The sequence below is a fragment of the Elephas maximus genome, chromosome 1 (assembly GCF_024166365.1).
Source record: "Elephas maximus indicus isolate mEleMax1 chromosome 1, mEleMax1 primary haplotype, whole genome shotgun sequence".
Taxonomy (NCBI): domain Eukaryota; kingdom Metazoa; phylum Chordata; class Mammalia; order Proboscidea; family Elephantidae; genus Elephas; species Elephas maximus.
Window position 1 is genome coordinate 23,764,992 of NC_064819.1, and position 24,182 is coordinate 23,789,173.

The following is a 24,182-nucleotide window of genomic DNA, read 5'->3' on the forward strand; positions in this document are numbered from 1 at the left end:
AGGAGCATTCTGGCCGCACTTCTTCCAAGACAGGTTTGTTCATTCTTTTGGCAGTCCATGGTATATTCAATATTCTTCACCAACACCACAATTCAAAGGTGTCAACTTTTCTTCGGTCTTTCTTATTCATTGTCCAGCTTTCAGATGCATATGATGTGATTGAAAAACCACGGCTTGGGTCAGGCACACCTTAGTCTTCAGGGTGACATCTTTGCTCTTCAACCCTTTGAAGAGGTCCTTTGCAGCAGATTTGCCCAATGCAATGCGTCTTTTGATTTCTTGACTGCTGCTTTCATGGCTGTTGATTGTGGATCCAAGTAAAATGAAATCCTTGACAACTTCAATCTTTTCTCTGTTTATCATGATGGTGCTCATTGATCCAGTTGTGAGGATTTTTGTTTTCTTTATGTTGAGCTGCAGTCCATACCGAAGGCTGTGGTCTTTGATCTTCATTAGTAAGTGCTTCAAGTCCTCTTCACTTTCAGCAAGCAAGGTTGTGTCATCTGCATAACGCAGGTTGTTAATGAGTCTTTCTCCAATCCTGAAGCCCAGTTCTTCTTCATACAGTCCAGCTTCTCGTATTATTTGTTCAGCATATGGATTAAATAGGTATGGTGAAAGAATACAACCCTGACGCACACCTTTCCTGACTTTAAACCAATCAGTATCCCCTTGTTCTGTCCAAACAACTGCCTCTTGATCTATGTAAAGGTCCCTCATGAGCACAATTAAGTGTTCTGGAATTCCCATTCTTCACGTTATCCATAGTTTGTTATGATCCACACAATTGAATGCCTTTGCATAGTCAATAAAACACAGGTAAACATCCTTCTGGTAGTCTCTGCTTTCAGCCAGGATCCATCTGACATCAGCAATGATATCCCTGGTTCCACATCCTCTTCTGAAACCGACCTGAATTTCTGGCAGTTCCCTGTCGATATACTGCTGCAGCCGCTTTTGAATGATCTTCAGCAAAATTTTCCTTGCATGTGACATTAATGATATTGTTCTATAATTTCCACATTCGGTTGGATCATCTTTCTTGGGAATAGGCATAAATATGGGTCTCTTCCAGTCAGTTGGTCAGGAAGCTGTCTTCCATATTTCTTGGCATAGATGAGTGAGCACCGCCAACCCTGCATCTGTTTGTTGAAACATCTCAATTGATATTCCATCAATTCCTGGAGTCTTGTTTTTTTCCAATGCCTTCATAGCAGCTTGGACTTCTTCCTTCAGTACCATCGGTTCCTGGGAACAGATCATCAATTGCTCATATGCAAGTTCAAGCTGAAACTGAAGAAAATCAGACCAAGTCCACGAGAGCCAAAATATGACCTTGAGTATGTCCTGCATGAATTTAGAGGCCATCTGAAGAACAGATTTGATGCATTGAACACTAGTGACAGAAGACCAGACGAGTTGTGGAATGACATCAAGGACATCATCCATGAAGAAAGCAAGAGGTCACTGAAAAGACAGGAAAGAAAGAAAGACCAAGATGGATGTCAGAGGAGACTCTGAAACTTGCTCTTGAGCGTTGAGCAGCTAAAGCGAAAGGAAGAATTGATGAAATAAAAGAACTGAGCAGAAGATGTCAAAGGGCCTCTTGAGAAGACAAAGTAAAGTATTATAATGACATGTGCAAAGAGCTGGAGATGGAAAACCAAAAGGGAAGAACAAGCTAGGCGTTTCTCAAGCTGAAAGAACCGAAGAAAAAATCCAAGCCTCGAGTTGCAATAGTGAAGGATTCCATTGGGAAAATATTAAATGATGCAGGAAGCATCAAAAGAAGATGGAAGGAATACACAGAGTCATTATTATATTATCTCCTGGTGAAATATAAAATATCTATTTATACAAACTGAGAGAAAAAGAATGCAATTCCATATGCTTGAGACTTAGAATTTTTAAATCTGAGGTCATGTGCCAATATAACTTAGGAGTCCATTGACTTAAAAGAGAACAGGTTACATCTTTACTTTCACTAACCCCCAATAGCATTTGCCTCAATTATGAAAGTAGGCAACATATAACAATAATATTAGTAATACCTGGAGCTTTGTCATAAATAGAAATCACAAATACCAGATCACATTTTAGTTGTCGCGTGCTGTCGATTCCAACTTATATCAACCCCATGTGACAGGGAAGAACCACCCCCTAAGGCTTCCTAGGCTGCAATTTATACCAGAGCAGACCGCCAGATCTTTTCTCCCTTAGAGCAGCTGGTGGCTTTGAACCACCAACCTTTCCATTAGCAGCCAAGCGCTTAATCATTGTGCCACCAGGGCTCCTTGTAGTTGTGTGGTAGATACTCAGGAAAGGTTTTTATGTTCACCGCTACTTGAAATTAGCATTGTTTTCAGATCTGCCACTTTGTCTTGTTAATTTTTTTTTTTTTGTCGTAATAGAGGAGCATGTAGTGATTTTACTACAGATAAAGTTTTTAAAGTATTCCGATTTTTGTTCTATGTAATTGGTAATCTTTGATCTCCTATGCATCTTATCCATTAAAACGTTATTCTAAAAGGTGGTCCATTTTTCCACATTTGGTTGGATCGCCTTTCTTGGGAATAGGCATAAATATGGGTCTCTTCCAGTCAGTTGGCCAGGAAGCTGTCTTCCATATTTCTTGGCATAGACGAGTGAGCACCTCCAGCACTGCATCTGTTTGTTGAAGCATCTCAGTTGGTATTCTACCCTGAAGACTAAGGTGAGCCTGACCCCAGCCATGGTATTTTCAATCGGATCATATGCATGGAAAGCTGAACAATGAATAAGAAAGACCGAAGAAGAGTTGACGCCTTTGAATTGTGGTGTTAGCGAAGAATATTGAATATACCATGGACTGCCAGAAGAACGAACAAATCTGTCTTGGAAGAAGTGCGGCCAGAGTGCTCCTTAGAGGCAAGGATGGTGAAACTGTGTCTTACGTACTTTGGACATGTTGTCATGAGGAATCAGTCCCTGGAGAAGGACATCATGCTTGGCAGAGTACAGGGTCAGTGGAAAAGAGGAAGACCCTTAATGAGGTGGATTGACACAGTGGCTACAACAATGAGCTCAAGCGTAACAACGATTGTAAGGATGGCTCAGGACCGGGCAGTGTTCCGTTCTGTTGTGCTTAGGGTCGCTATGAGTTGGAACTGACTCAATGGCACCTAACAACAACAACAACAAGAGGCGGTCCATAGATTTTACCAGAGTGTCAATGAGTGTTATGGCACACAAAAAAGTTAAAAATCCTCTTGTCTACGTTGTGGGTTCTTTAGGGCTTAAGTAAGGAAGATGGATCTCAGGCCTATTACCTTCTTTTGGTGAGTGTGATAAGATGCTGAATGCATGCCTAAGAGGGAGAAAATTTATGGCGCATATGTGAAAACCACAGGCGATTATAAGCAACTACAGAAAGTGTTTGTATTCATTCATGCATATTAAAATTTTTTAAAAAATCACGGCCTTGTACAGAATCCAAAAATAAAGAATGAAGGAGTAAACTTACCTGGATCATCTTATATAATGTGATAAAAGAGTATCAAATAATCCTAGGTACAGCTTTCCCAAACAAAGTTACTGTAACTTGTATGAAACATCTTTTCAGAAAATGGTTGCAATACTCTAGGCTTTTGCTACCAAATATGTAAAAATATTAACTTCAGTCTTGTGGCTTTATTCTGTAAACTGAAATAATGCTGAAAATATTTTTGTAACAGATGAGAGAAAAATTTAACCTTGAAAATGAATCTTGTTTGAGTTATTGCTATACTTTGAAAGACGTCTAAAATTTTTTTTTCTATTAAAACTTGAGAATGCCTATTGAAATATTTGATGAAATTGCTAGTATTTCTCTGCCACATTTTTCCAGGTTGTCCTTATATTTCATTATATTATTTCTTTCCCATATTTTTCCACAATATACATGGTTGTACAATATGGCATCCATGTTTGTCTTCAACTCTAATAGCCAATTTTATTTGTTATTATGCTTCTTACTGCCTGATGTTAGACCCCCAAACCAAATTTAATATTTAATTTAAGACCAAAGCAAACATTCCTGTATTAAAAAAAAAAAAAAAAAAGAATGCTGTGGAAAAATCTCGTAGGAAGTGAGTGCCCTTGGAATTTGAATTAGTCAAGCATCAATTATCAAAAATGAAAATATAAAAGTCATAAATAAATTACATGTAAACAACAAAATTGTTACACTGTGTGCCTCATTCTAAATAATATTAGGTAAAGCATCCCTGACACTGGAGGTCACTTTGGCTGTTAAATCTTCGACAACAAAGGAGCAGAGTTTCTGTATTCTAATTGCAGCCATGAAACAAGGTAAAAGAGTCTGGATTAGGAGAAATCCTCAATTTGTCAAGCTCGTGAGTGAACTTCTGTGCAAATGCATAAACTCTCCTTAACACTGCCAACCTCCTGGAAGGGGTTGGATGTGAAGGTAAAGGTAGAGGAAAAAGGAATGAAAAAAGATCATTTTTGACCTCCTGAGGTCACAGTTCTACTCTGACACACCTGGGGTTGCCGTGAGTTGGAACGGACTTGAGGACAACTGATGGTGGTGGAAGGTCATCAACTTGTTTACTAAAATCCTTTCTGCTTTGCACAACATTGCACCTTCACAGTCTGGCTCCAGGGAAACAAGGTTACATGGGTTTTGCACCGTACAAGTCCAGAGGGTAAAAATATGAATGGTTGTACAATATGGCATCTCTCTCAGCCCTCAACACCCCTTGCCAATTTCATTTCTTATCCTGCTTCTTAGTACCTGCTTTTAGACCTAAATCTTGCTACTCAATCCTTTCAAGAACACGTCCTAAATATCTAAACCTTTAGATCATCTCTTACACAATTTCCTTTTAGCAGAATCATTGCTTTTAATTCACTTATCCTGTCAAAATTGGTATTAGTTATTTGGGTCAAAATTTGTCAATATTCATGAATTTGAGAAATAATTTTTTCATCATTTCTGGAAAATTCTTAATAATATGCCCATAATCTTTTCAAACAGTGATTCTTCCTCTTCTCTTAAATTCTGTGTTGCAATTTCTCATTCTATTCTTGACATCTTTGGGATATATTCTGAGTCATTTCCTCAGCCTTATCTTATCATGAATTTATTTACTTTTCTTCTAGGTCTAATCCGCTGTTTATCTTATCATTGAGTTTTTAAAATAAAATATTATGGAAAATTTCAAACATATGCAAACAGAGAACTGTATAATGAACTTCCATGTACCCATAACTCAAAGTGAACACTTCTCAACTTATGACAAATGTTGTTAGGTCTGTACCACCTTCTACTCTTGTATCATATTTTGAAGCAAATCCAAGAGAAATTATTTCATATTTAATATTAAAATGAGATTTCTCTCAGTTTTAACATAACCACAGAACCATTTTTGTACTTAAACAATAATTACTGAATATCATCAAATGATTAGTCATCATTCACATTCCTAACCATTTCTTATGTTACTTTATAAACAGATTTTTGTATGGCTCGGAACCCCAAAAAACACTCTGATTGGTTAATAAGTTTTTAAGGCTATTTTAATCTTTAGAATCCCCTTCTCCTTCCATCTTTAAAAAAAATTTTCCCCCAAATTATTGTAATATATTTATTGAAGTTACTGAATTATTTGTCTTATAGTTTCCCACAGCCTGGATTTTGCTGTTTACATGGCTGTAGATTCTCTGAAGCCATTTTTCTGTCTTCTCTATTTCATTAAACCTGATAAAATCTAGCGTTATTGCAAGACTGTATTGTAGGTAGTGTCGTGTTCTTCCATAAGGAGATATATAATGACTACCTAAACCAAACTCTTTGCCGTTGAGTCCGTTCTGTCTCACAGAGACTCTATTGACAGAGTAGAACTGCTCCATAGAGTTTCCAAGAAGCATCTGGTAGATTTGAACTGCTGGCCTTTTAGTTAGCAGCTGGATCCTTAACCACTATGCTACCAGGGTTTCCATAATGACTACCTGTTTTAAACTCTTGTGATGATAGCAGTCATTGGTGACCAGTGCCTAGATTCATCTTTTCTTTAGGGTTTGCAAAATAAAGACATTCTAGTTCTATCATTCCTTTTTAACTTATTAACAGGAATAATTCCATAAGGTGAATGTCTACCTCACCTACTAATTCTGTCATTTCTTATTCATTGCTTCAATCTGTAAAAATTCAATAAGGAGCAAATTTCTCCTCATCCACTATTAGTTACTCATTGGTGCAATTCACGTAAGAAAGGTGGGCTTAATATTCTTTTTATTTATGAGTTTTCAAAACAATGAACTGATAATTAGCATTCTCCAAAGGTGACCAATTAATCTTTAAAATGTCATTATTAATTCATAATTTCAGCATATTCAATGCAATGTAGTTAATGTTCTTTATTGACTAAGGCACAGCTGAACTAAGCCATAGTCTTTTCAATCACCTCCTACGTGTACAAAAGTCGGATAATGAAAAAAAAAAAAAAAGGAAAATTGACATGTTCAAACTATGGTGTTGCAAAGAATATTGAATATAACATGAACTGCCAAGAGAATGAACAAATCAACCTTAGAAGAAAAACAACCAGAATATTTCTTTTGTCTCACTAACTTTGGACACATCATCAGGAAAGACAAGTCTCTAGAAAAGGACATCATATTTGGTAATGTATAAGCCCAAAGAAGACAAGAGAAACCCTCAATGAGATGATACAATAACGACAACACTGGACTCTAACATACCAATGATCATGAAGATGGTGCAGGACCAGGCAATGTTTCATTCTACTATACATAAGGTCACCATGAGCTGAAGCCAACTGGACAGCAACTAACAGCAATAACCACGTACCTATTGATTCTGAGTATATTACTTTGGGCGGTGAGAACGTCTTCAAATTGGCTCTTGGGTCCTTTTGACCTGACCTTACTAATAGAAAGTTTCTTTGCTCTCAGGTATGAGAAGATGCACGAGCTCATTTTGAACATACTCTGCTCCAACATTTTTTTTTCTGAGGGGCTCTACTTCCTTCAAGTGGGAAATGGTATTGAGCAATGGCAATCTGGGCACAAAGATTGCTCATTGCTCCTGGATTGGTGATTGTTTTGAGGAATTTTCAGTGCACAGACTGAATCAAGAACTCACACGAATATTAACTCAGAAACATGAGTTCATATTAATATGAATACTTCATGGACATTTTGGAAATTAAAATATTTTCTAAATATGTAAGGACCAGAGTTTTAAAATTTTTATTTAACACATTCAAGTTACATCTTTATCTCATTTTTATCCAGGATGTGAATACTGGTTCTTTTTAGCACCAGGAATGACAGAACTGGAATAGCAAATGATCACTTATTTGCTTTATCCTACAATATATACTCAACAATCTTAGCATAACAATACCAGCAGTACCACCAGCAATATGATTTCAGAAAATGGCTTTACAACTTTTTTTTCTTTCAGATCTTTTGTCTTATATATTTTACTAAGGATGTACAGTCAAATTTTTTGACACTGGGACAATTTCTCCTTGGTGCAGTAATGCCATCACCTGGGGTATATATTTAATTGTTTTATTTCTTTTCTAATATCTGGGTATCACATTTTAATATTTATTTTTATTGTATCACTATATAAAATATTCAGATGGTTCCGAAGCAAAACAAGGTCTATTCAAATTTATCTTTATTTCTTGCAAGCTAAGCTACATTTGAATGTTTGCAATACGCACATGCATGTAATATGTATATGATGTGCGTGTGTGTGTATATAGAGGTCTAGCAAATTGCATCATGTATTCCGAGAACAACTGAGAACAGTGAAGTCATAGAATCATGAACAAACATTACAGGTCTTATTTCAAGTAAGCAGGTAAAACTCAAGCAAAGGATGTGAAGACAAGTACAAGAAGAAATGATATGCCAGGTCATGAAATTCTGGGAAGGAGTCACTAAGGATTTATGTGAATTTTGTTCTGTAAGCAATGGGTCACATTTCACAAAGAATTTTGTTTTAGATGATCACCCGTGTGGCAGCACAGAGCATATACCGGTTATGAAGGGTTGGTTGTGGTGGTGGAGGTGGAAATGAGAAAAGACAGAAGAAAGGGCAAATGTGAAAAACATAACCCTTCAGGCCAGAATTAGGAAAGCCTTAAAGTGGGACATACTCCAGAGCTGTGTAAGATATAGAACAGATGGGATTTAGAGAATTTTGTGAACAACGGGATGTTCAGGGTGAGGAAAGGAATCCTAGCAAATTCCCAGATTCCTGACTTTGGTCATTGGGTGTTCTCTTGTGCCATGACTGATAGGAAATGCACAGGATGAAGAACAGTTGTTGAGGGGGTAGAAAATGAATCTAATTTGAATGGCTGCTTTAGAGAATCGACAGACACTCAATGACTAAAGGGAGATTTAATTACTCTACATCTGTTATAAACACTTTTACTTGACTATCTCATTTTCTTTTCACTGAGGTAATTATTATTCCCATTTTACAGATTAAAAAAAGCTGAGGATCATAGAGGATAAGATACTCGTACAAGACCCATGGCTAAAAATCAGTAGGATTCGACTCAAACAAGTATTGTCGCTGCAGGTTCTGAGAGCTCTTTCCTCACCGCCTCTTGGTGTAGGAGAGCAGACACATTCACATATTTTGAAAAGCTTTGTATCAAGGGTAAAAATAAAAATAGTACTCAGGTGCTGTCTGTTAAATAGAAAACTCAATTGAGCAGGACATTTGTCCCACTGCATGCACACTGTCCCTCACCGACTGCAGTAATGTCTGATAATAACTATTTTATATCTGCTTTTGCAACAGGATCTTCCCCTGGAAGCATTACAACAAAAACATGAATGCAGGCCATAGCAGTAATTTTATTCCCTGAGCAGTTGTTTCCCAAATCGCATAATAAATCCCACAAGTTACCTAACATGCCATCAAGTCTGATTACCTACAGTGTTTTCACTGTACTTTTTTTTCTTTTTTTTAATGTGGAATTCTCTGCTTCGAAACCCAGAGTGGAAGAATTAGAAACTGAAAACCGTCCTTCGGGAGCTCCCTTACCTCTTTTTCCCTTTATGATCTACAGAGCCAGCTGACAGTCTGTCCAGAGGAGACCCAAAACCAGAGAAACTCCTTTTCTTCTTTGTCTCAATGACATCATTCTCATCAAGAAGCAAGATTTTTGCTGCCAGATTGGTAGCTGATTTCTCTTCCCTGACTGTGGGCTGTGACTGTAGGTCAATGACTCCAGAATTAAAGGCCTGTAGGACAGAGAGAGGCAATTCCACTCATGAAGACAACAACCACCACCAAACCCAAAATAAATACTATGTTCTACATTTGGCTTCTGCTACCTGTAGCTGACAGGCCCCTCATGAAATGTTTTCTGATATCTCATGGAGTTACGTTCCATAGAGAAACAGATTTTGTGGGCCTGAAACACGAAGAAGTGAGATATATTCAAAAGAAATTGAAACAAAACAAAGAAAAGAAAAAGGCTCCAGGCCTGCCTCTGAAATAGTAACTGATTGTTCTTTCTGATTCATTTCCAATGATAACTGCATCCTTCCTTAACATTCCCATAGCAAGTTATTCACACTTCCTCCATCATAGCATTCATTACATTTTATCTCATATTAGAATGGTTACAACATATCTGTATATCTGATTAGATTGTGAATAACCTGACGGTAAGAATTGTGTCTACTTAACCTTGTATTTGTTCTATTCAATGCCTAGCCCAAGAATAGTCTTAAAAAAAAAAAGCCCAGTTGCCATTAAGTCAACTCTAATTCATGGCAACCCTATGTGTGTCAGAGTAGAACTGTGCTCCATAGGGTTTCCAGTGGATGATTTTTCAGTAATAGATCAACAAGCTTTTCTTCTGAGGTGCCTCTGGGTGGACCTAAACCTCCAATATTTAAGTCAGTGGCTGAGCACATTAACAATGTGCACCACCCAGCAACTCTGCTCACAGTTAGAACTCAATAAACTTTTGACATATTTATTGAATGAATTCTGGAGAAGGCTAAACCTCATGCTATTTTCTTTCACTGTTCATTCATTTCTTATTTATTCAAGCCACAGTCACTAAGCATCTACTATGTACCACGTTCTACATTAGACCTCAGGAAAACAAAAATGTACAAAGTCTAGTCTCTGCCCTCAGGGAGTTTACTGTCTCCCTCCATGTGATTCATTTATTAGCAAATACCAATGAGGGTCTACAATAGTCAGAGCTGTACCAGTAACTTTATTATTTCATGCAAGATTTTTCATTTGTTCATTCCATATATTTGCCCCTTTGCACTTCATTCAAGTTATATAAGTACGTGATGGGAGTCCAGTTTGTGAAGTCTGTCTTTTCCTTTCCTGGCTCAATAGCAGCATTTGTGTGGGGGAGTATGTTCTTGCATTAACTATCCCAAGTCATTCTGTAGTCCATGAGATTCTGCCCCTTTTCCAAGAGCTTCCCCATAGTCCCCCATGGGAAGAAATTTTAGCTCCAGTGGTCTGTTCTCTTTTCCCCTTTAGACACATTCTTCTAAGTGTCTAGTTCTTGGTCTTAGTTTTGATTTTCCTTCACCTTTGTTATCTTTTCTCTTTCTTCTTACGTTCTTTTTCTAATTTTCTCATCTTCACCAATAAAACCCTTTCATCTTTGGCCCAAGCAATTCTCTTTTGAAATACGTTTAGTCTGAAACGTAGCCTCGAAGCTACTGAGCTGCCTCTTTCCTAAGACAGTCAAACCTACATTAAGTCCAGTCATTTGTTCCTGAACAATCTCCCTTGCTCCTGCTCTGTCTGACACTTATCAGTAGTGGCATCAAGTCCTCTTCACGATTTAGCGTACTCCCTTGATGGTCTTAGAACTTGTTTCCTTACTTCTTATCTCCCACTATGTTCTGTCCCATCCAGCATACTGCCGTGAAGTTAATTATCTCCAAACACCACTTTAATCAGGTAGCTCTCTGCTACCTACAATATGGCTTCAACTTCCTTTGAAAATTCCAACTTTTGTCACTTCCCTATGCAAGTCTGACAACATAGAAACAGAATGAGAGAAGGGTGCTACAATTATGAGAAAGAAACCCAAAGAGCAGACGACAAACCTTCTAAGGAGAAGATAGGAGATCTTTAGATCTTTTATTATTTCCCAGCACATCCTCCAAAAAAATACTTTTATTCTTCCAACTAATGCCTCATATACAATAGAATTCTGGTTCTTTTTAAAGATCTCCTTAATTCTCAGGAAAAAGAAGAGATTACCGTTTGGTAAAATGCATTTCAGAATATCTCTTTTTGTTATTTAAGAATAACCCCAAACCAAACCCTTGCTCTCAAGTTGATTCCAACACAGAGTGACCCTATAGGACAGAGTAGAACTGCCCCATAAGGTTTCCAAAGAGCAGCTGGTGGATTCGAACTGCCGACCTTTTGGTTAGCAGCCAAAAGCTTAACCACTGTGACACCAGGGCTCCAGAAGAAATGCAAACAATATATACTTCTTATAAGGTCAAATAAACCAGATTAATTTTCTTTCTCTGTGGGAATGTCCACACACCTCTTTCACTTTGTAATTCAGTCGTCACCAAGAAAATATTTGTACAGTAATAAGGATGGTAAAAATTATGCATATTTTGACATGCAAACAACTTTAAATTTTATTTCAAAGCACTTCATCTTGATGTAACTGATTTGATTATATCTGAAATGGTAATGAATTTTTCTTAGGCTTTATTGTTTAAGGAAAATAAACCTTGGTTCTTACTTCCAATATCTTTTAACATTTAGAAAACTGGCTTTCTTGGAATCCACTGGGAAGACAAGGCTAATAATTATTACTTTTTACATTTGAAATTTACAACCTTGAATGTCATATTGGGAATAAAAATAAAGCAAATAAAAAATTAGGCCTATTTGATTGATTTTTGTGATTTCAAGACATATTCCTATTTGTGTGCTGCACTGGCTTCTGAATCTAGTTGGATCAGCTATGTTCATAAAACATATATGGTCCCTTGAGCTATTTTCCATTACCTCTGTTGCTACATCCACTGAGAACACTTTTCCTGAGCTCCACAGCATCAGCATCACAGCCAGGATGAACTGTGCACTCGCCACTCTCCAGCCCAGCATCTAAGGGTCACGCACATCAGGGTTAACATTTATTAGCTTGGCATACAAAGACTGAGAAAACCAAAAGCTCCTAGAAAGCCTGTTAGAGGCAAGTGATAAGCCAAAGTATTTCACTATTATATGCTGGCATGCAGATCTGGTGGGGTCTGTAGCGAACCAGAGAGAATGTCCCATGTCTAAAAGTATTTAAATTCAAATTTTCAATAATGCCACACATCCAATAGAAGAATATCTCTGTCCTTGTGTTACGTATGGATTTCTTAAGAAGATTCAAAAGGTAGATATCTTAAAGAAAAAATAGACAAATTTTACTATATTACAATTGAAACATTATGTATGATAGGTACAATAAACAAAATCAAATGACAAACTACAAACTGAAAGACACTTCCAACATATATGAAAAGTATCAGCATATAAAACATGTAAATTAAAAATGACATACTTAATAAAACAAAAATAGGCCAATATTATCGATGGGGGTTTCGTAGAAAAAGGAGAGCTTCATGGACAATAAACATAAAAAAATACATGCAGCCTACTTAATAATCAGGAAATACAAATAAAATTATAATTGCTATACCATTTGACACGCATCAGATCAGAAAAAATTTAAAGTCAACAGTGGAAGTGTTAGGCTGATGGTAAGAAAAAGAAAAAACATCCTGAGGTTCACCTTTCATCCAAAGATTAGACAGGCCCATAAAATAAAATGAGACTAAAGGGGTGCAGCAGCCCAGGGGCAAAGACTAGAAGGCAGGAAGGGACAGGAAACCTGGTAATAGGGAGGCCAAGGTTGAGAGGGGAGAGTGTTGATATGTCGTGGGGTTGTTAAACAATGTCATAAAACAATATGTGTACTGTTTAATGAGAAGTTAGTTTGTTCTGTAAACCTTCATCAAGTACAATCAAAAAAAAAGAAAGAAAGAAACAGAAAAACAAATAAAGCTGCTGAATTTGTAAATGGATCCAATCACTTGAAGAAAAGTGGGCAATATAAAGAAAGTTGAAAATGATCTTGTCCTATTTATGCCTCATTTATTCTACTTCTAGGAACGTACCCCAGAGAGATTCTCACATGTGCATAAAGAGACATGCACATACCCTGGCTGTTTATAGCAGTAAAAATTTGGAGTTAACTCAAATGCCCCACTGTAGAAGGAATGGATTTATTGGTTGAGATATATTCATACTATGGACTTAAAACAAATAACTTAAGTATTTGTGTGTGTATATATGCATGGATTTCAAAGAAATAGCTTTGAGGAGAAATGGGAAATCTTAGAATAATAACTATGGCATGATCCCATTTGCTTAAATTGTACGTACATAAAAAAATCCATATATTTTGGAATATATAGATGTAATTAGAGTGTAAAAATATGGAACATAACTCATACAAGTAAAACTCATTTCCTCCAGAGAGGGAGGAAAGTGAATTAGATTATTGAAGGGAATGTACGCATCGCTGGTGAGTCAATTCTGACTCATAGCAACTGTACAAGACAGAGTAGAGCTGCCCTATAAGGTTTCCAAGAAGCTGCTGGTGGATTCGAACTGCCAACCTGTTGGTTAGCATCCGAGTGCTAAACCACTGCATCACCAGAAATGACTCCATTTCTATTTATATTTTTAATTACATATATTAAAATATTATATCTAAAAAATTCTGGGTAGTAAGCATAAAGGTGTATTATCTATACATTTTTGATTCTTTAAAAGAAAAAAAAAACACTATACATCAATTCCCTCATGTGTCTGTAAGTTTGTCATACTGTGAGGAATTGTGTGTTGCTGTGATGCTGGAAGCCATGCCACTGGTATTCAAATACCAGCAGGGTCACCCATGGCAAACAGGTTTAATCAGTTGCTCACATGCAAGTTCAAGTTGAAACTGAAGAAAATTAGAACAAGTCCATGAGAGCCAAAGTACGACCTTGAGTATATCCCACCGGCATTCAGAGACTATCTCAAAAATAGATTTGACATGTTGAACATGAATGACCAAAGACCAGAAGGCTTGTGGAATGACATTAAGGACATCATACGTGAAGAAACTAAGAGGTCAATAAAAAGACAGGAGAAAAAGAAAAGACCTAAATGGATGTCAGAGATACTCTGAAACTTGCTCTTGAACATCGAGTAGCTAAAGCAAAAGGAGAAAATGATGAAGTAAAAGAGCTGAACAGAAGATTTCAAAGGGTGGCTCGAGAAGACAAAGCATTATGACAATATGTGCAAAGACCTGGAGATGGAAAACCAAAAGGGAAGAACTTGCTTGGCATTTCTCAAGGTGAAAGAAATGAAGAAAAAATTCAAGCCTCGAGTTGCAATACTGAAGAATTCTACAGGAAAATGCTAAATGACACAGGACTCATCAAAAGAAGATGGAAGGAATACACAGTCACTATACCAAAAAGAATTAGTCAACATTGAACCATTTCAGGAGGTAACATATGATCAGGAACTGATGCTACTGAAGGAAGAAGTCCAAGCTGCACTGAAGGCTTTGGAGTAAAACAAGGCTTTGGGAATTGACAGAATACCAATTGAGATGTTTCAACAAATGGATGCAGTGCTAGAAGTGCTCACTTGTCTATGCCAAGAAATTTGGAAGATAGCTATCTGGCCAATCAACTGGAAGAGATCCATATTTATGCCTATTCCCAAGAAAGGTGATCCAACCAAATGCAGAAATTATCAAACAACATCGTTAATATTACTTATAAGCAAAATTTTGCTAAGATCACTCAAAAGTGGTTGCAGCAGTATATTGGCAAGGAACTGCCAGAAACTCAAGCTGGATTTAGAAGAGGATGTGGAAGAAGGGATATCATTGCTGATGTTAGACAGATCCTGGCTGAAAGCAGAGAATACCAGAAAGATGCTTACCTGTGTTTTATTGACTAGGCTAAGGCATTCGACTGTGTGGATCATAACAAATTATGGATAAAATTCTGGAGGATGAGAATTCCAGAACACTCAACTGTGCTCATGAGGGAGCTGTATATAGATCAAGAGGCAGTCATTCGAACAGACCTAGCAGATACTACGTGGTTTAAAGTCAAGAAATGTGTGCGTCAGGGTTGTATCCTTTCACCATACCTATTTGATCTGTATATTGGGCAAATAATCCGAGTAGCTGGACTACATGAAGAGCTGGGCATCAGGATTGGAGAAAGACTCGTTAACAGCCTGGATTATCCAGATGGCACAACCTTGCTTGCTGAAAGTGAAGAGGGCTTGAATCACTTACTGACAAAGATTAAAGACCACAGCCTTCAGGGTGGATTACACTTTAACACAAAGAAAACAAAAATCCTCACAACTGGACCAATAAGCAACATCATGATAAACGGAGAAAAGACTGAAGTTGTCAAGGATTTCATTTTACTTGTATCTGCAATCAACACCCATGGAAGCAGCAGTCAGGAAATCAAAGGACACATTGCATTGGACAAATCTGCTGTAAAGGACCTCTTTAAAGTGTTGAAAAGCAAAGACATCACCCTGAAGACTAAGGTGTGCCTGACCCAAGCCATGGTATTTTCAATTGCCTCATGCATGTGAAAGCTGAACAAATGAATAAAGAAGATGGAAGAAGAATTGGTGCCTTTGGATGATTGTGCTGGTGAAGAATATTGAATATACCACAGACTGCCAAAAGAACAAACAAACCTGTCTTGGAGGAAGTACAGCCAGAATGTTCCTTAGAAGCCAGGATGGTGAGACTACGTCTCATGTACTTTTGGACATGTTATCAGGAGGAATCAGTCCCTGAAGAAGGACATCATGCTTGGTAAAGCAGAGGGTCAGCGACTGAAAGGAAGACCCTCAACTAGATGGACTGACACAGTGGCTGCAACAATGGGCTGAAGCATAGCGATGATTGTGAGGATGGCGCAGGACCGAGCAGTGTTTTCATTCTGTCGTGCATAGGGTGGTTACTGAGTCAGAACCGACTCGATGGCACCTAACAACAACAAAACCACATACACCAATTAAATTTCATCTACCCAGAGTGGTGCAAATGGTTAAGTGCTCAGATACGAACTGAAAGGTTGGCAGTTTGAACCCACCCAGAGGCACCTCTAAGGAAAGACCTGGCATCTGTTTCGTAAAGGTCACAACCATGAAAACACTATGGAGCGTGGTTCTACTCTGAAACACATGGGGTTGCCATGGGTTGGAATTGATTCTATGGCAACAGTTTTTTTTTTTTTGGGGGGGGGGAGGTGCGGGCATGGTCTATACGAGGCCAGCCAGCTGACAGTTGGACACCACTGCTTCTCTAAACACCACGTGGTACAGGGGGAGGCAATGGGCTGAAGAGGGGAGATCATGGGGTATGGGCTAGAACAGGGTAGGTCTGAACCCAAGTTTTGCCATTTAGTACATGGCATCGGAAAAGTTCCCCTGGATCCATCCTTTTCAAGTAAAAAGTCTCAGTAAGCTTCCCCGCCCACCCCCCCGCAAAGAATATCATCTGGAAAGTTTGCTAGAAGCAAAGAGGAAGGGATGCTAACATGGAATTTGAAACCCGACTTTGAGTCTCTTCTGCCTTAGTATTAGTGTGACCTTGATTGTGTATCATTTAACCTACTTGAACTTCATTTTCCTTATTTGTGAAGTGAGGAAGATTCTCATCTGAACAGGGCTTCGAGGGGTCATTTTCCTTATTTGTGAAGTGAGGAAGATTCTCATCTGAACAGGACTTTGAGGGGACTGAACTGATTAAAGTTTAACTTCTTTATCCCATAAAAACCCGTTGCCATTGAGTCGATTCCAACTCATAGTGACCTTATAGGACAGAGCAGAACTGCCCCATAGTGTTTCCAAGGAGCACCTGGTGGATACGAACTCCCAACCTTTTGGTTAGCAGCTACAGCACTTAACCACTATGCCACCAGGGTTTCTTTATCCCATAAAGCATTTATAATTTCTAAGTGAAAGAACTTTATGAGGTTTTATTTGTGAGGGTCTTCCTCTTTTTCATTGACCCTCTACTTTACCAAGCATGATGTCCTTCTCCAGGGACTGATCCCTTCTGATAACATGGCCAAAGTATGTGAGATGTAGTCTCGCCATCCTCACTTCTAATGAGCATTCTGGCTGAGCTTCTTCCAAGGCAGATTTGTTCTTTCTTTTGGCAGTTCATTGTATATTCAATATTCTTTGCCAACACAATAATCCAAATGTTCAAATGGTTCTGTTTGGTGTGAGAAATATTCTAAAAGAGACATGTTCCTAAATATTTCTAATTTTCTAAAAGAGAATTATTCTAAAAGAAAAATGTTTCTCTTTTATTCTATTTTCTCTTTGGTGGGACCAGGATTTTTTTTTTTTTTTTTAATGACACCTTCTAAAAAATGGTATTGTGCAACCTCAATGTAGATTTTAATAATAAATGCTACATGTTAGAATAAAGATAAACCCCCCTCCCCCCCAAAAAAACCCTTTGCCATCAAATAGATTTCCACTCACAGTGACCCTATAGGACACAGCAGAACTGCCTCATAGGGTTTCCAAGGAGTGGCTGGTGGATTTGAACTGCTGAATTTTGTTGTCAGCTGAGCTCTTAACCACTGTTCCTAGATAGTTGTTTTATACAGACAGGGTAGCATCGGTATTAACCATGTCTATTAAGATTTATAACAGAGATAAAAAAATATTTTAGCATTGTCTATAGCACTTATTTATAAATACAGTTTTAATTTCCATGTAATATAGCCTAAACTAATTCTTTGTTATGCCACCAACTATATTGGAATCTTGTACATAATGACTGTCATTAGCTACTTCTCTGTAATCCATAATTTTCTGGAAGGGAGCTGTAAACTCTCTCTGTATTCTTTTTTGTGCCAAATTGACATTTAAACTGGGTTTTTGGTAACTATCAAAAAACCATAAATCATGACTATGCCTCTCTTTAAAATGAGAAAGTAGACAAACGACAATAAAAGAATACAATGGTTCCCTGGTAAAAATTTCCTTTAGAAAATCAGCCCCAAATTGTATTTTTTTTCGTTCTGTTTTTGCTGATGCGTCTTTTACTTTGCTTGCCATAAAGAAGGTATATTAAGATGATAACTGTATTTTTTGTGATCTCATATTTCTGGCATATGTTTTGCTTTTTAAAGTTCTCTCACTTAATCAAAGAAACTGCAATTATGAGGTTTTCCTTCCTTTCTTTTTAGCATGTTAAAAAAACAATTTACAAAGTGTGAGATTTCCCAAGTTTATAAGCCTTTCCATGTGGATTTCCTTTGACTATTTTCATGTACATTTTACTAACTGGGTTTTTCTTCAACTCTGAAATCTTATAAATGGCTGGGGGGGAGGGCTGTTTACAATATTGGTGATCATGTTTAAGGCATATATTTTTGTGCTTGGGTGTATAAAGGAAATAAGTTATAATGTATCATCTTACAGATAACCACATCCTGATTATTCGGACATGAAGATGTAAAAATAAACTCGGAGTTTAAATACACACATTTAATGGTTTAAAGCCATGTGCCTAGCCAGTTAACCAAAAGGCCACATTCCTAAATATGGCATTCGGTACACTAATGAAAACAAACACCCCGGCACCTGCCGCACAAAAGACATTTGATTAACTAGTTAAAACTTTATTGCTACGAAATTAGAAACAGAGGAAATTATAGGGAGGGACAGGAAAGATTGGCTCAGCTCTATTTCCCCATTTTGTTGATAGTGGATAAATATAGCCCGTAATTTAAAAATCTGCTTGGCCCCATGTACACTGCAGATCACAGAAAAGCATGCTCAAAAGATGTTCATTGACTGTGTGAGTGCTCCAATGTAGACGTGTCTCTAATTTTGTCAGTCCGTCAATATTTTCTGTTGAATGATTTTAAAATAATATTTCCTGGGTTGCAAGGAGTTTCAAAAGACACAGGGAGCATAGAATCTGCCTTATAAGAAGAATTCGGTGGGTATGTCATTCATTTTTAGCCAATTGGTCTACCATGTGCATGCATTTTCACTTTTCAAATAATACTGAGGAACTGACAAACATCTTGCATTTTATTAAATCTTATACTTTGTTCCAGGCTTTCCACGTGTAAGGACTCATACCCTGAAAGGCAACATGATTTTTTGTAGTCATATATATTTTTTGAACATTGAGGGCGCATATTGGCACGTGAAAGGTTCAAGGCTCTGAAAGTTGAGTAGTAAAGAAGCTGACTGAATTATATCTAAAACAGAGTTAAATGAGAAGTCTGTTAAAACGAAGAAAAAAATATTTCCAGTATTGAGAGTCATTGTTATTGTAAAAAAAAAAAAAAAAATTGAGAATAACTGATCTAAAAACAAAGAGCAAGACGGGAATAAGGGAAGCTGTTAAAACTAGAGAGGATTAAGCCGAAAAAGAGAAGCAAAGAGCCAGTATCTGATCCAATGCACTTTTATAAAACTTTTTAGCCCTCTGACTTTGAAGGCTGGTGTTAAAGAAGCTACTCAGGTGATGAAGGGAATTTCTCTTCAGTCTGAGATTTTATAATTAATATCTGACTTAAGTACTGTCAACCAACTCTTAGAAATTCACAAGAATGCTGGCTTTGCAGGTGGATCTTGAGGAATTCTGGGAACTTGTCTATTTGTCTGAATTTCTTGATTGGAAGTCTTCAAAGCAGACTGCACTCCATCACTAGTTTCAACAAAAGTCAAAGACCAATTAAACGTCTATATTTTCTCGGCACTCTTTCCCCACTTTGACAGAGCACAGATGTTTTAAACTGAGATTTAAGAGGATGTTAAGGTGCCCCTAGTTCTGACACTATGCAATGACTACGAGCCTGCTTATATCACTGCTCACAGCTGTCTTTCTCTGAAACTAATGGTGGTCTTGTAGCCAGCTTGGTCCTTAAACAAAATTGTAAAGTAGGACAAGTTCTCTTCAATTTACTCTTTAGCCAATCCCTTAAGTTAAAGCCACCTTATTTTTGTTTTTTAATAATAGAGTAACTGTAATTTTTAATTTTTAAACAGGACCTAAGCAAAACAATGCTTAACACAAAGTAGGCGGAGGTTGAGATCATAGAAGGAGATCTGATCTGGGAGTTGTGAGGCTCTGGCTTTGTTTCAGCTGCTATTTAACTGTGTGATCTTTAGTAAACTCTTTCCTGTCTAAAAAAAGAAACAAAAAGCCTGTTGCCCAGTCGATTACGACTCATAGTGGTACTATAGGACAGAGTAGAACTCCCCCATACAGTTTCCAAGGAGTGCCTCGTGGATTCGAACTGCTGACCTCTTGGTTAGCAGCCATAGCTCTTAACCACCACACCACCAGGGTTTCCCTTTCCACATAAAATGGGGTTGGTCTAACTCACCTTTAATGCTGCTTCTGGCTTTTTAAGTCTGTTGGTGAATCTGGCTTTTTCTCTGGTGGAAGTGCGGCCACTATAGGTAATGATATAGTTGGGGTAGGTCTAGGTAGAAAAACCTTTTTGCTGTCCCTCAAATCAGCCAGAGTCAACATACAAGATTGTCTCTAGGCTTTCATATAAATACATCTCTTTTTAATTTTAAGTACTTCTAGCTGAAAAGAAAGGGTCCCCAAATCCCTGAATTTAAGACCTCATTCATGGTAAGAGATCCCATTTTTAATTTAAGAAAGATACAATGCTACCAATTAAATAATGACATGCTATCAAGAGTAAAATTTACCCCATTTTCAAAAATGTTAAAAGGTGAGCTTTAGAATTGATGAACATTTTATATACACACACACACACATATATATATATTTCTTTTTATTTTCAAAAGTTTACTTGGAACTTTTTTTTAAACTTTTCTCTAAGTGCTTAAGTCACTATGCTCAAATCCACACACATTCCAGAATTGTTACAGCTGAGATTTTAGACACAACAGAATGCAGCTACATCCCTCTTTTGGGCACAGAGAAAGTAGGAATGGTATGATATTTAACATAATTACCAGATAAACATTTTAAAAGTCACATGATATTAATAATTTGTAAAAATTTGATGGAGTATCTATTTCACTACATTTGGAGATAACCTTCCGTCTATCAGGGTAAAATAATCACTTGAATATTTTCTTAGTAACTATAAATCTTCCATTCAATATTAGTGAATACAAAAATAGGAAATTTTTATATTATGAATTTTTAATTTCCAGTGCTCAGGCATCTGAAATGACCACCAAAATCACACACACGTACCAAAAAAACAAAGAAAACAAACAAAAAACAAACCCATTGCTGTTGAGTCAATTCCGACTCCTAACGACCCTATAGGACAGAGTAGAACTGCCTCATAGAGTTTCCAAGGAGCACCTGGTGGATTTGAACCACTAAACTTTTGGTTAGCACCCGTAGGACTTAACCACTACGCCACCAGGGTTTCCCCCACACACATATTTTTTTCACATGATAGTTACCCCGAAAACCCTTTTAGATGAACTAACAAATACTTTTAAATAAAACTCTTAGTCAATAAATAGGTATTCAAGGTGAGAAAAGTTATTACTGTGACAATGAGTAAAAGACTCAGAATTAGATTTGAAGGCCTAAGTGTCCTTACTGTGCTACTTATTGGCCTAGTGACCTTGGGCAAGAAGCTTAAACTGCCTAAGTCTTACTTTATTAATTTTTAAAAGAGTAATGTTAACGACTATACACTGGTGGTTGGGGAATCGAATGAAATAGTGCAATGACTTATGAACAGCTCAAATCATAAGAGTAATAAAACAAACACACAAACAACCCTACCATTATATTATTTACACAAAATGTATAAAGATATATTTTCAAGGTACTAGGTCTTGAAATTGTGTAAGTTTATCTGTGAAAAAATTACTACATCATTTTCAATGCTGAGTTTGTCATAGCCAAGTAGGAACTTGCAATAGGAACTCTACAAGCGTGCATAACATCATTTGTAAACTATAACCTAATATAAAAATATTAATTACATGATATAAATGTGATTATTATGAAGCTGAAGGCAGGTCTCTGGAGACAAGCCCTGTCAGTGAACATAAAGCTTATCTTGAACCACCACATGTGGAATTTGGGGCCACTCATAGCGACCGTCTACAAAATTTTTTGTTAAAAATCAAGAGAACAAATTACAGTTTGACATTATACAGATCATCTTGGCATTTCAATAAGTGACACAATTTGAACAGGGTTTTAAAGAAGGCTGTTTCTAGTGTTCTTTGAGGGGAGCAGCGATCAGAAGATTTAGACATTTGCACCCCTGATAGCAGAATCTCGGATCACATGACTTTGGAGTCTCTTCTTCATTGGAGCTGAGATCCCACAGCCTTCAGTGAATTTGACCCCACAAAACCAGGCCACTGAGTGTGGCTATGGCACTTCCAACTTTAGGTGGGAACTCAATTAAGAGATTTAAAAATCACTTGGCAATTTTGGCCCAACAGCAATTGAATTACAATTTTTAGCTCCTGTCACTAACATCTATATTATCTTCTTAAAAATATATCTGAGAAATGCCCATTTATTTATTCCTTGTGAAATTTGTTATCTTCAGTCAATGGTGTGATGGGCATTTTGCTTTCCGTGTTGATTACAATCCTGAAAAGAAGGTGTAATTTGTGAGTGAGAAGCGTAATACATCCCAGTTTTCTAAAAATTAAAATATCAGGGATACGCTCTTCAGTTGGCAGCGGTTGATTTTCCAAAGTCACAAAGCCAGTTAGAAGAAGAGCCAGAACAAGAACTGAAGGTTTCAGACTCCCAGCTTCAAGTAGAATCTATTTGTTAAGTGTAAAAACATGTTTCCATTTCCAAAATAAATTGCTTATTGGGTAAGATTTTTATGGATGAGGTGTTCTCAATTTGGGAGAAACCTGCATTTTAAAATGACTTTTTCTGAACCCTACAAATCATGAAGAATGATAATTTACCAGTATACTTATATTAATTGATTTTGTTCTGTTTGGAACTGTTTTTATTCTTTTCAGACCTTCCAAAAATCTCCTTAACATTTTGTTGTTAAATATCTTTATTCAGAATTCTCAATGATACTCTGAATGTCTTTTTTTTCTTTTTGCAAAAGATTAAGAAGGCAACAACTCTATGATGCCATTTTATCTCTCTCTCTCTCTCTTTTTATTGTACTTTAGATGAAGGTTTACAGAACAAATTAGTTTCTCATCAAACAGTTAGTACACACATTGTTCTATGACATTGGTTAACAACCTCATGACATGTCAACACTCTCCCTTCTCAACCCTGGGTTCCCTATTACCAGCTTTCCTGTTCCCTCCTGCTTTCCAGTCCCTACCCCAGGGCTGGTGTGCCCCTTTAGTCTCATTTTGTTTTATGGGCCTGTTTAATCTTTGGCTGAGGGAGGAACCTAAGGAGTGACTTCATTATTGAGCTGAAAGGGTGTCTGGGGGCCATACTCTTCAGGGTTTCTCCAGTCTCTGTCAGGCCAGCAGGTCTGGTCTTTCTTTTTGAGTTAGAATTTTGTTCCACATTTTTCTCCAGCTCTGTCTGGGGCCCTCTATTGTGATATCTGTGAGGGCAGTCAGTGGTGGTAGTGGGCACTATCTAGTTATACTGGGCTCAGTCTGGTGGAGGCTGTGGTAGATGTGGTCCATTAGTCCTTTGGACTAATCTTTCCCTTGTATCTTTGTTTTTTTTCATTCTTCCTTCCTCCCAAAGGGCTAGTCAATGATGTCATTTTAAAGTAAGTTCCCATTTTTTAAAAAAACTATGTCTGTCTCTTTAACAAATTATTTAGGTATCACTGAAAACCCCTTGAAGGGAGGTACGATGTCATGTTCACCATTGTACGTTGGCATCTGGCATAATGCCTGTCGTAGAGTCAACATTCATTAGTTGAGTGAATGAATGAAGCAGTCTTAAGTGGGAGGCAAATGAGACCACAGGGCAAATATTGTCATCTCAGTTTAATTGATACGGAAACTAGGACTCAGAGAAGTCAAGAGATCTGCCCATGTTTTTATGCGTACAGTAATATGTGATGAAATTCCTGCTAGAATC

The 24,182-nt window shown here is 37.4% G+C and overlaps 1 protein-coding gene across 1 annotated transcript in view; it reads right to left on the reverse strand.

Moving 5' to 3' along the window:
• Nucleotides 1–12,157, reverse strand: part of OSTN (osteocrin) — a 31,113-nt gene extending 18,956 nt beyond the window's left edge. Inside the window, exons 1-2 of the mRNA XM_049874731.1 lie at nucleotides 12,059–12,157; nucleotides 9,080–9,279 (exon numbers count right to left, since the gene is read on the reverse strand). Coding sequence (XP_049730688.1) covers nucleotides 9,080–9,279; nucleotides 12,059–12,157 — 299 coding nt within the window. The remainder of the gene's footprint in view (nucleotides 1–9,079; nucleotides 9,280–12,058) is intronic.
• Between the last annotated feature and the right edge of the window lie 12,025 nt (nucleotides 12,158–24,182).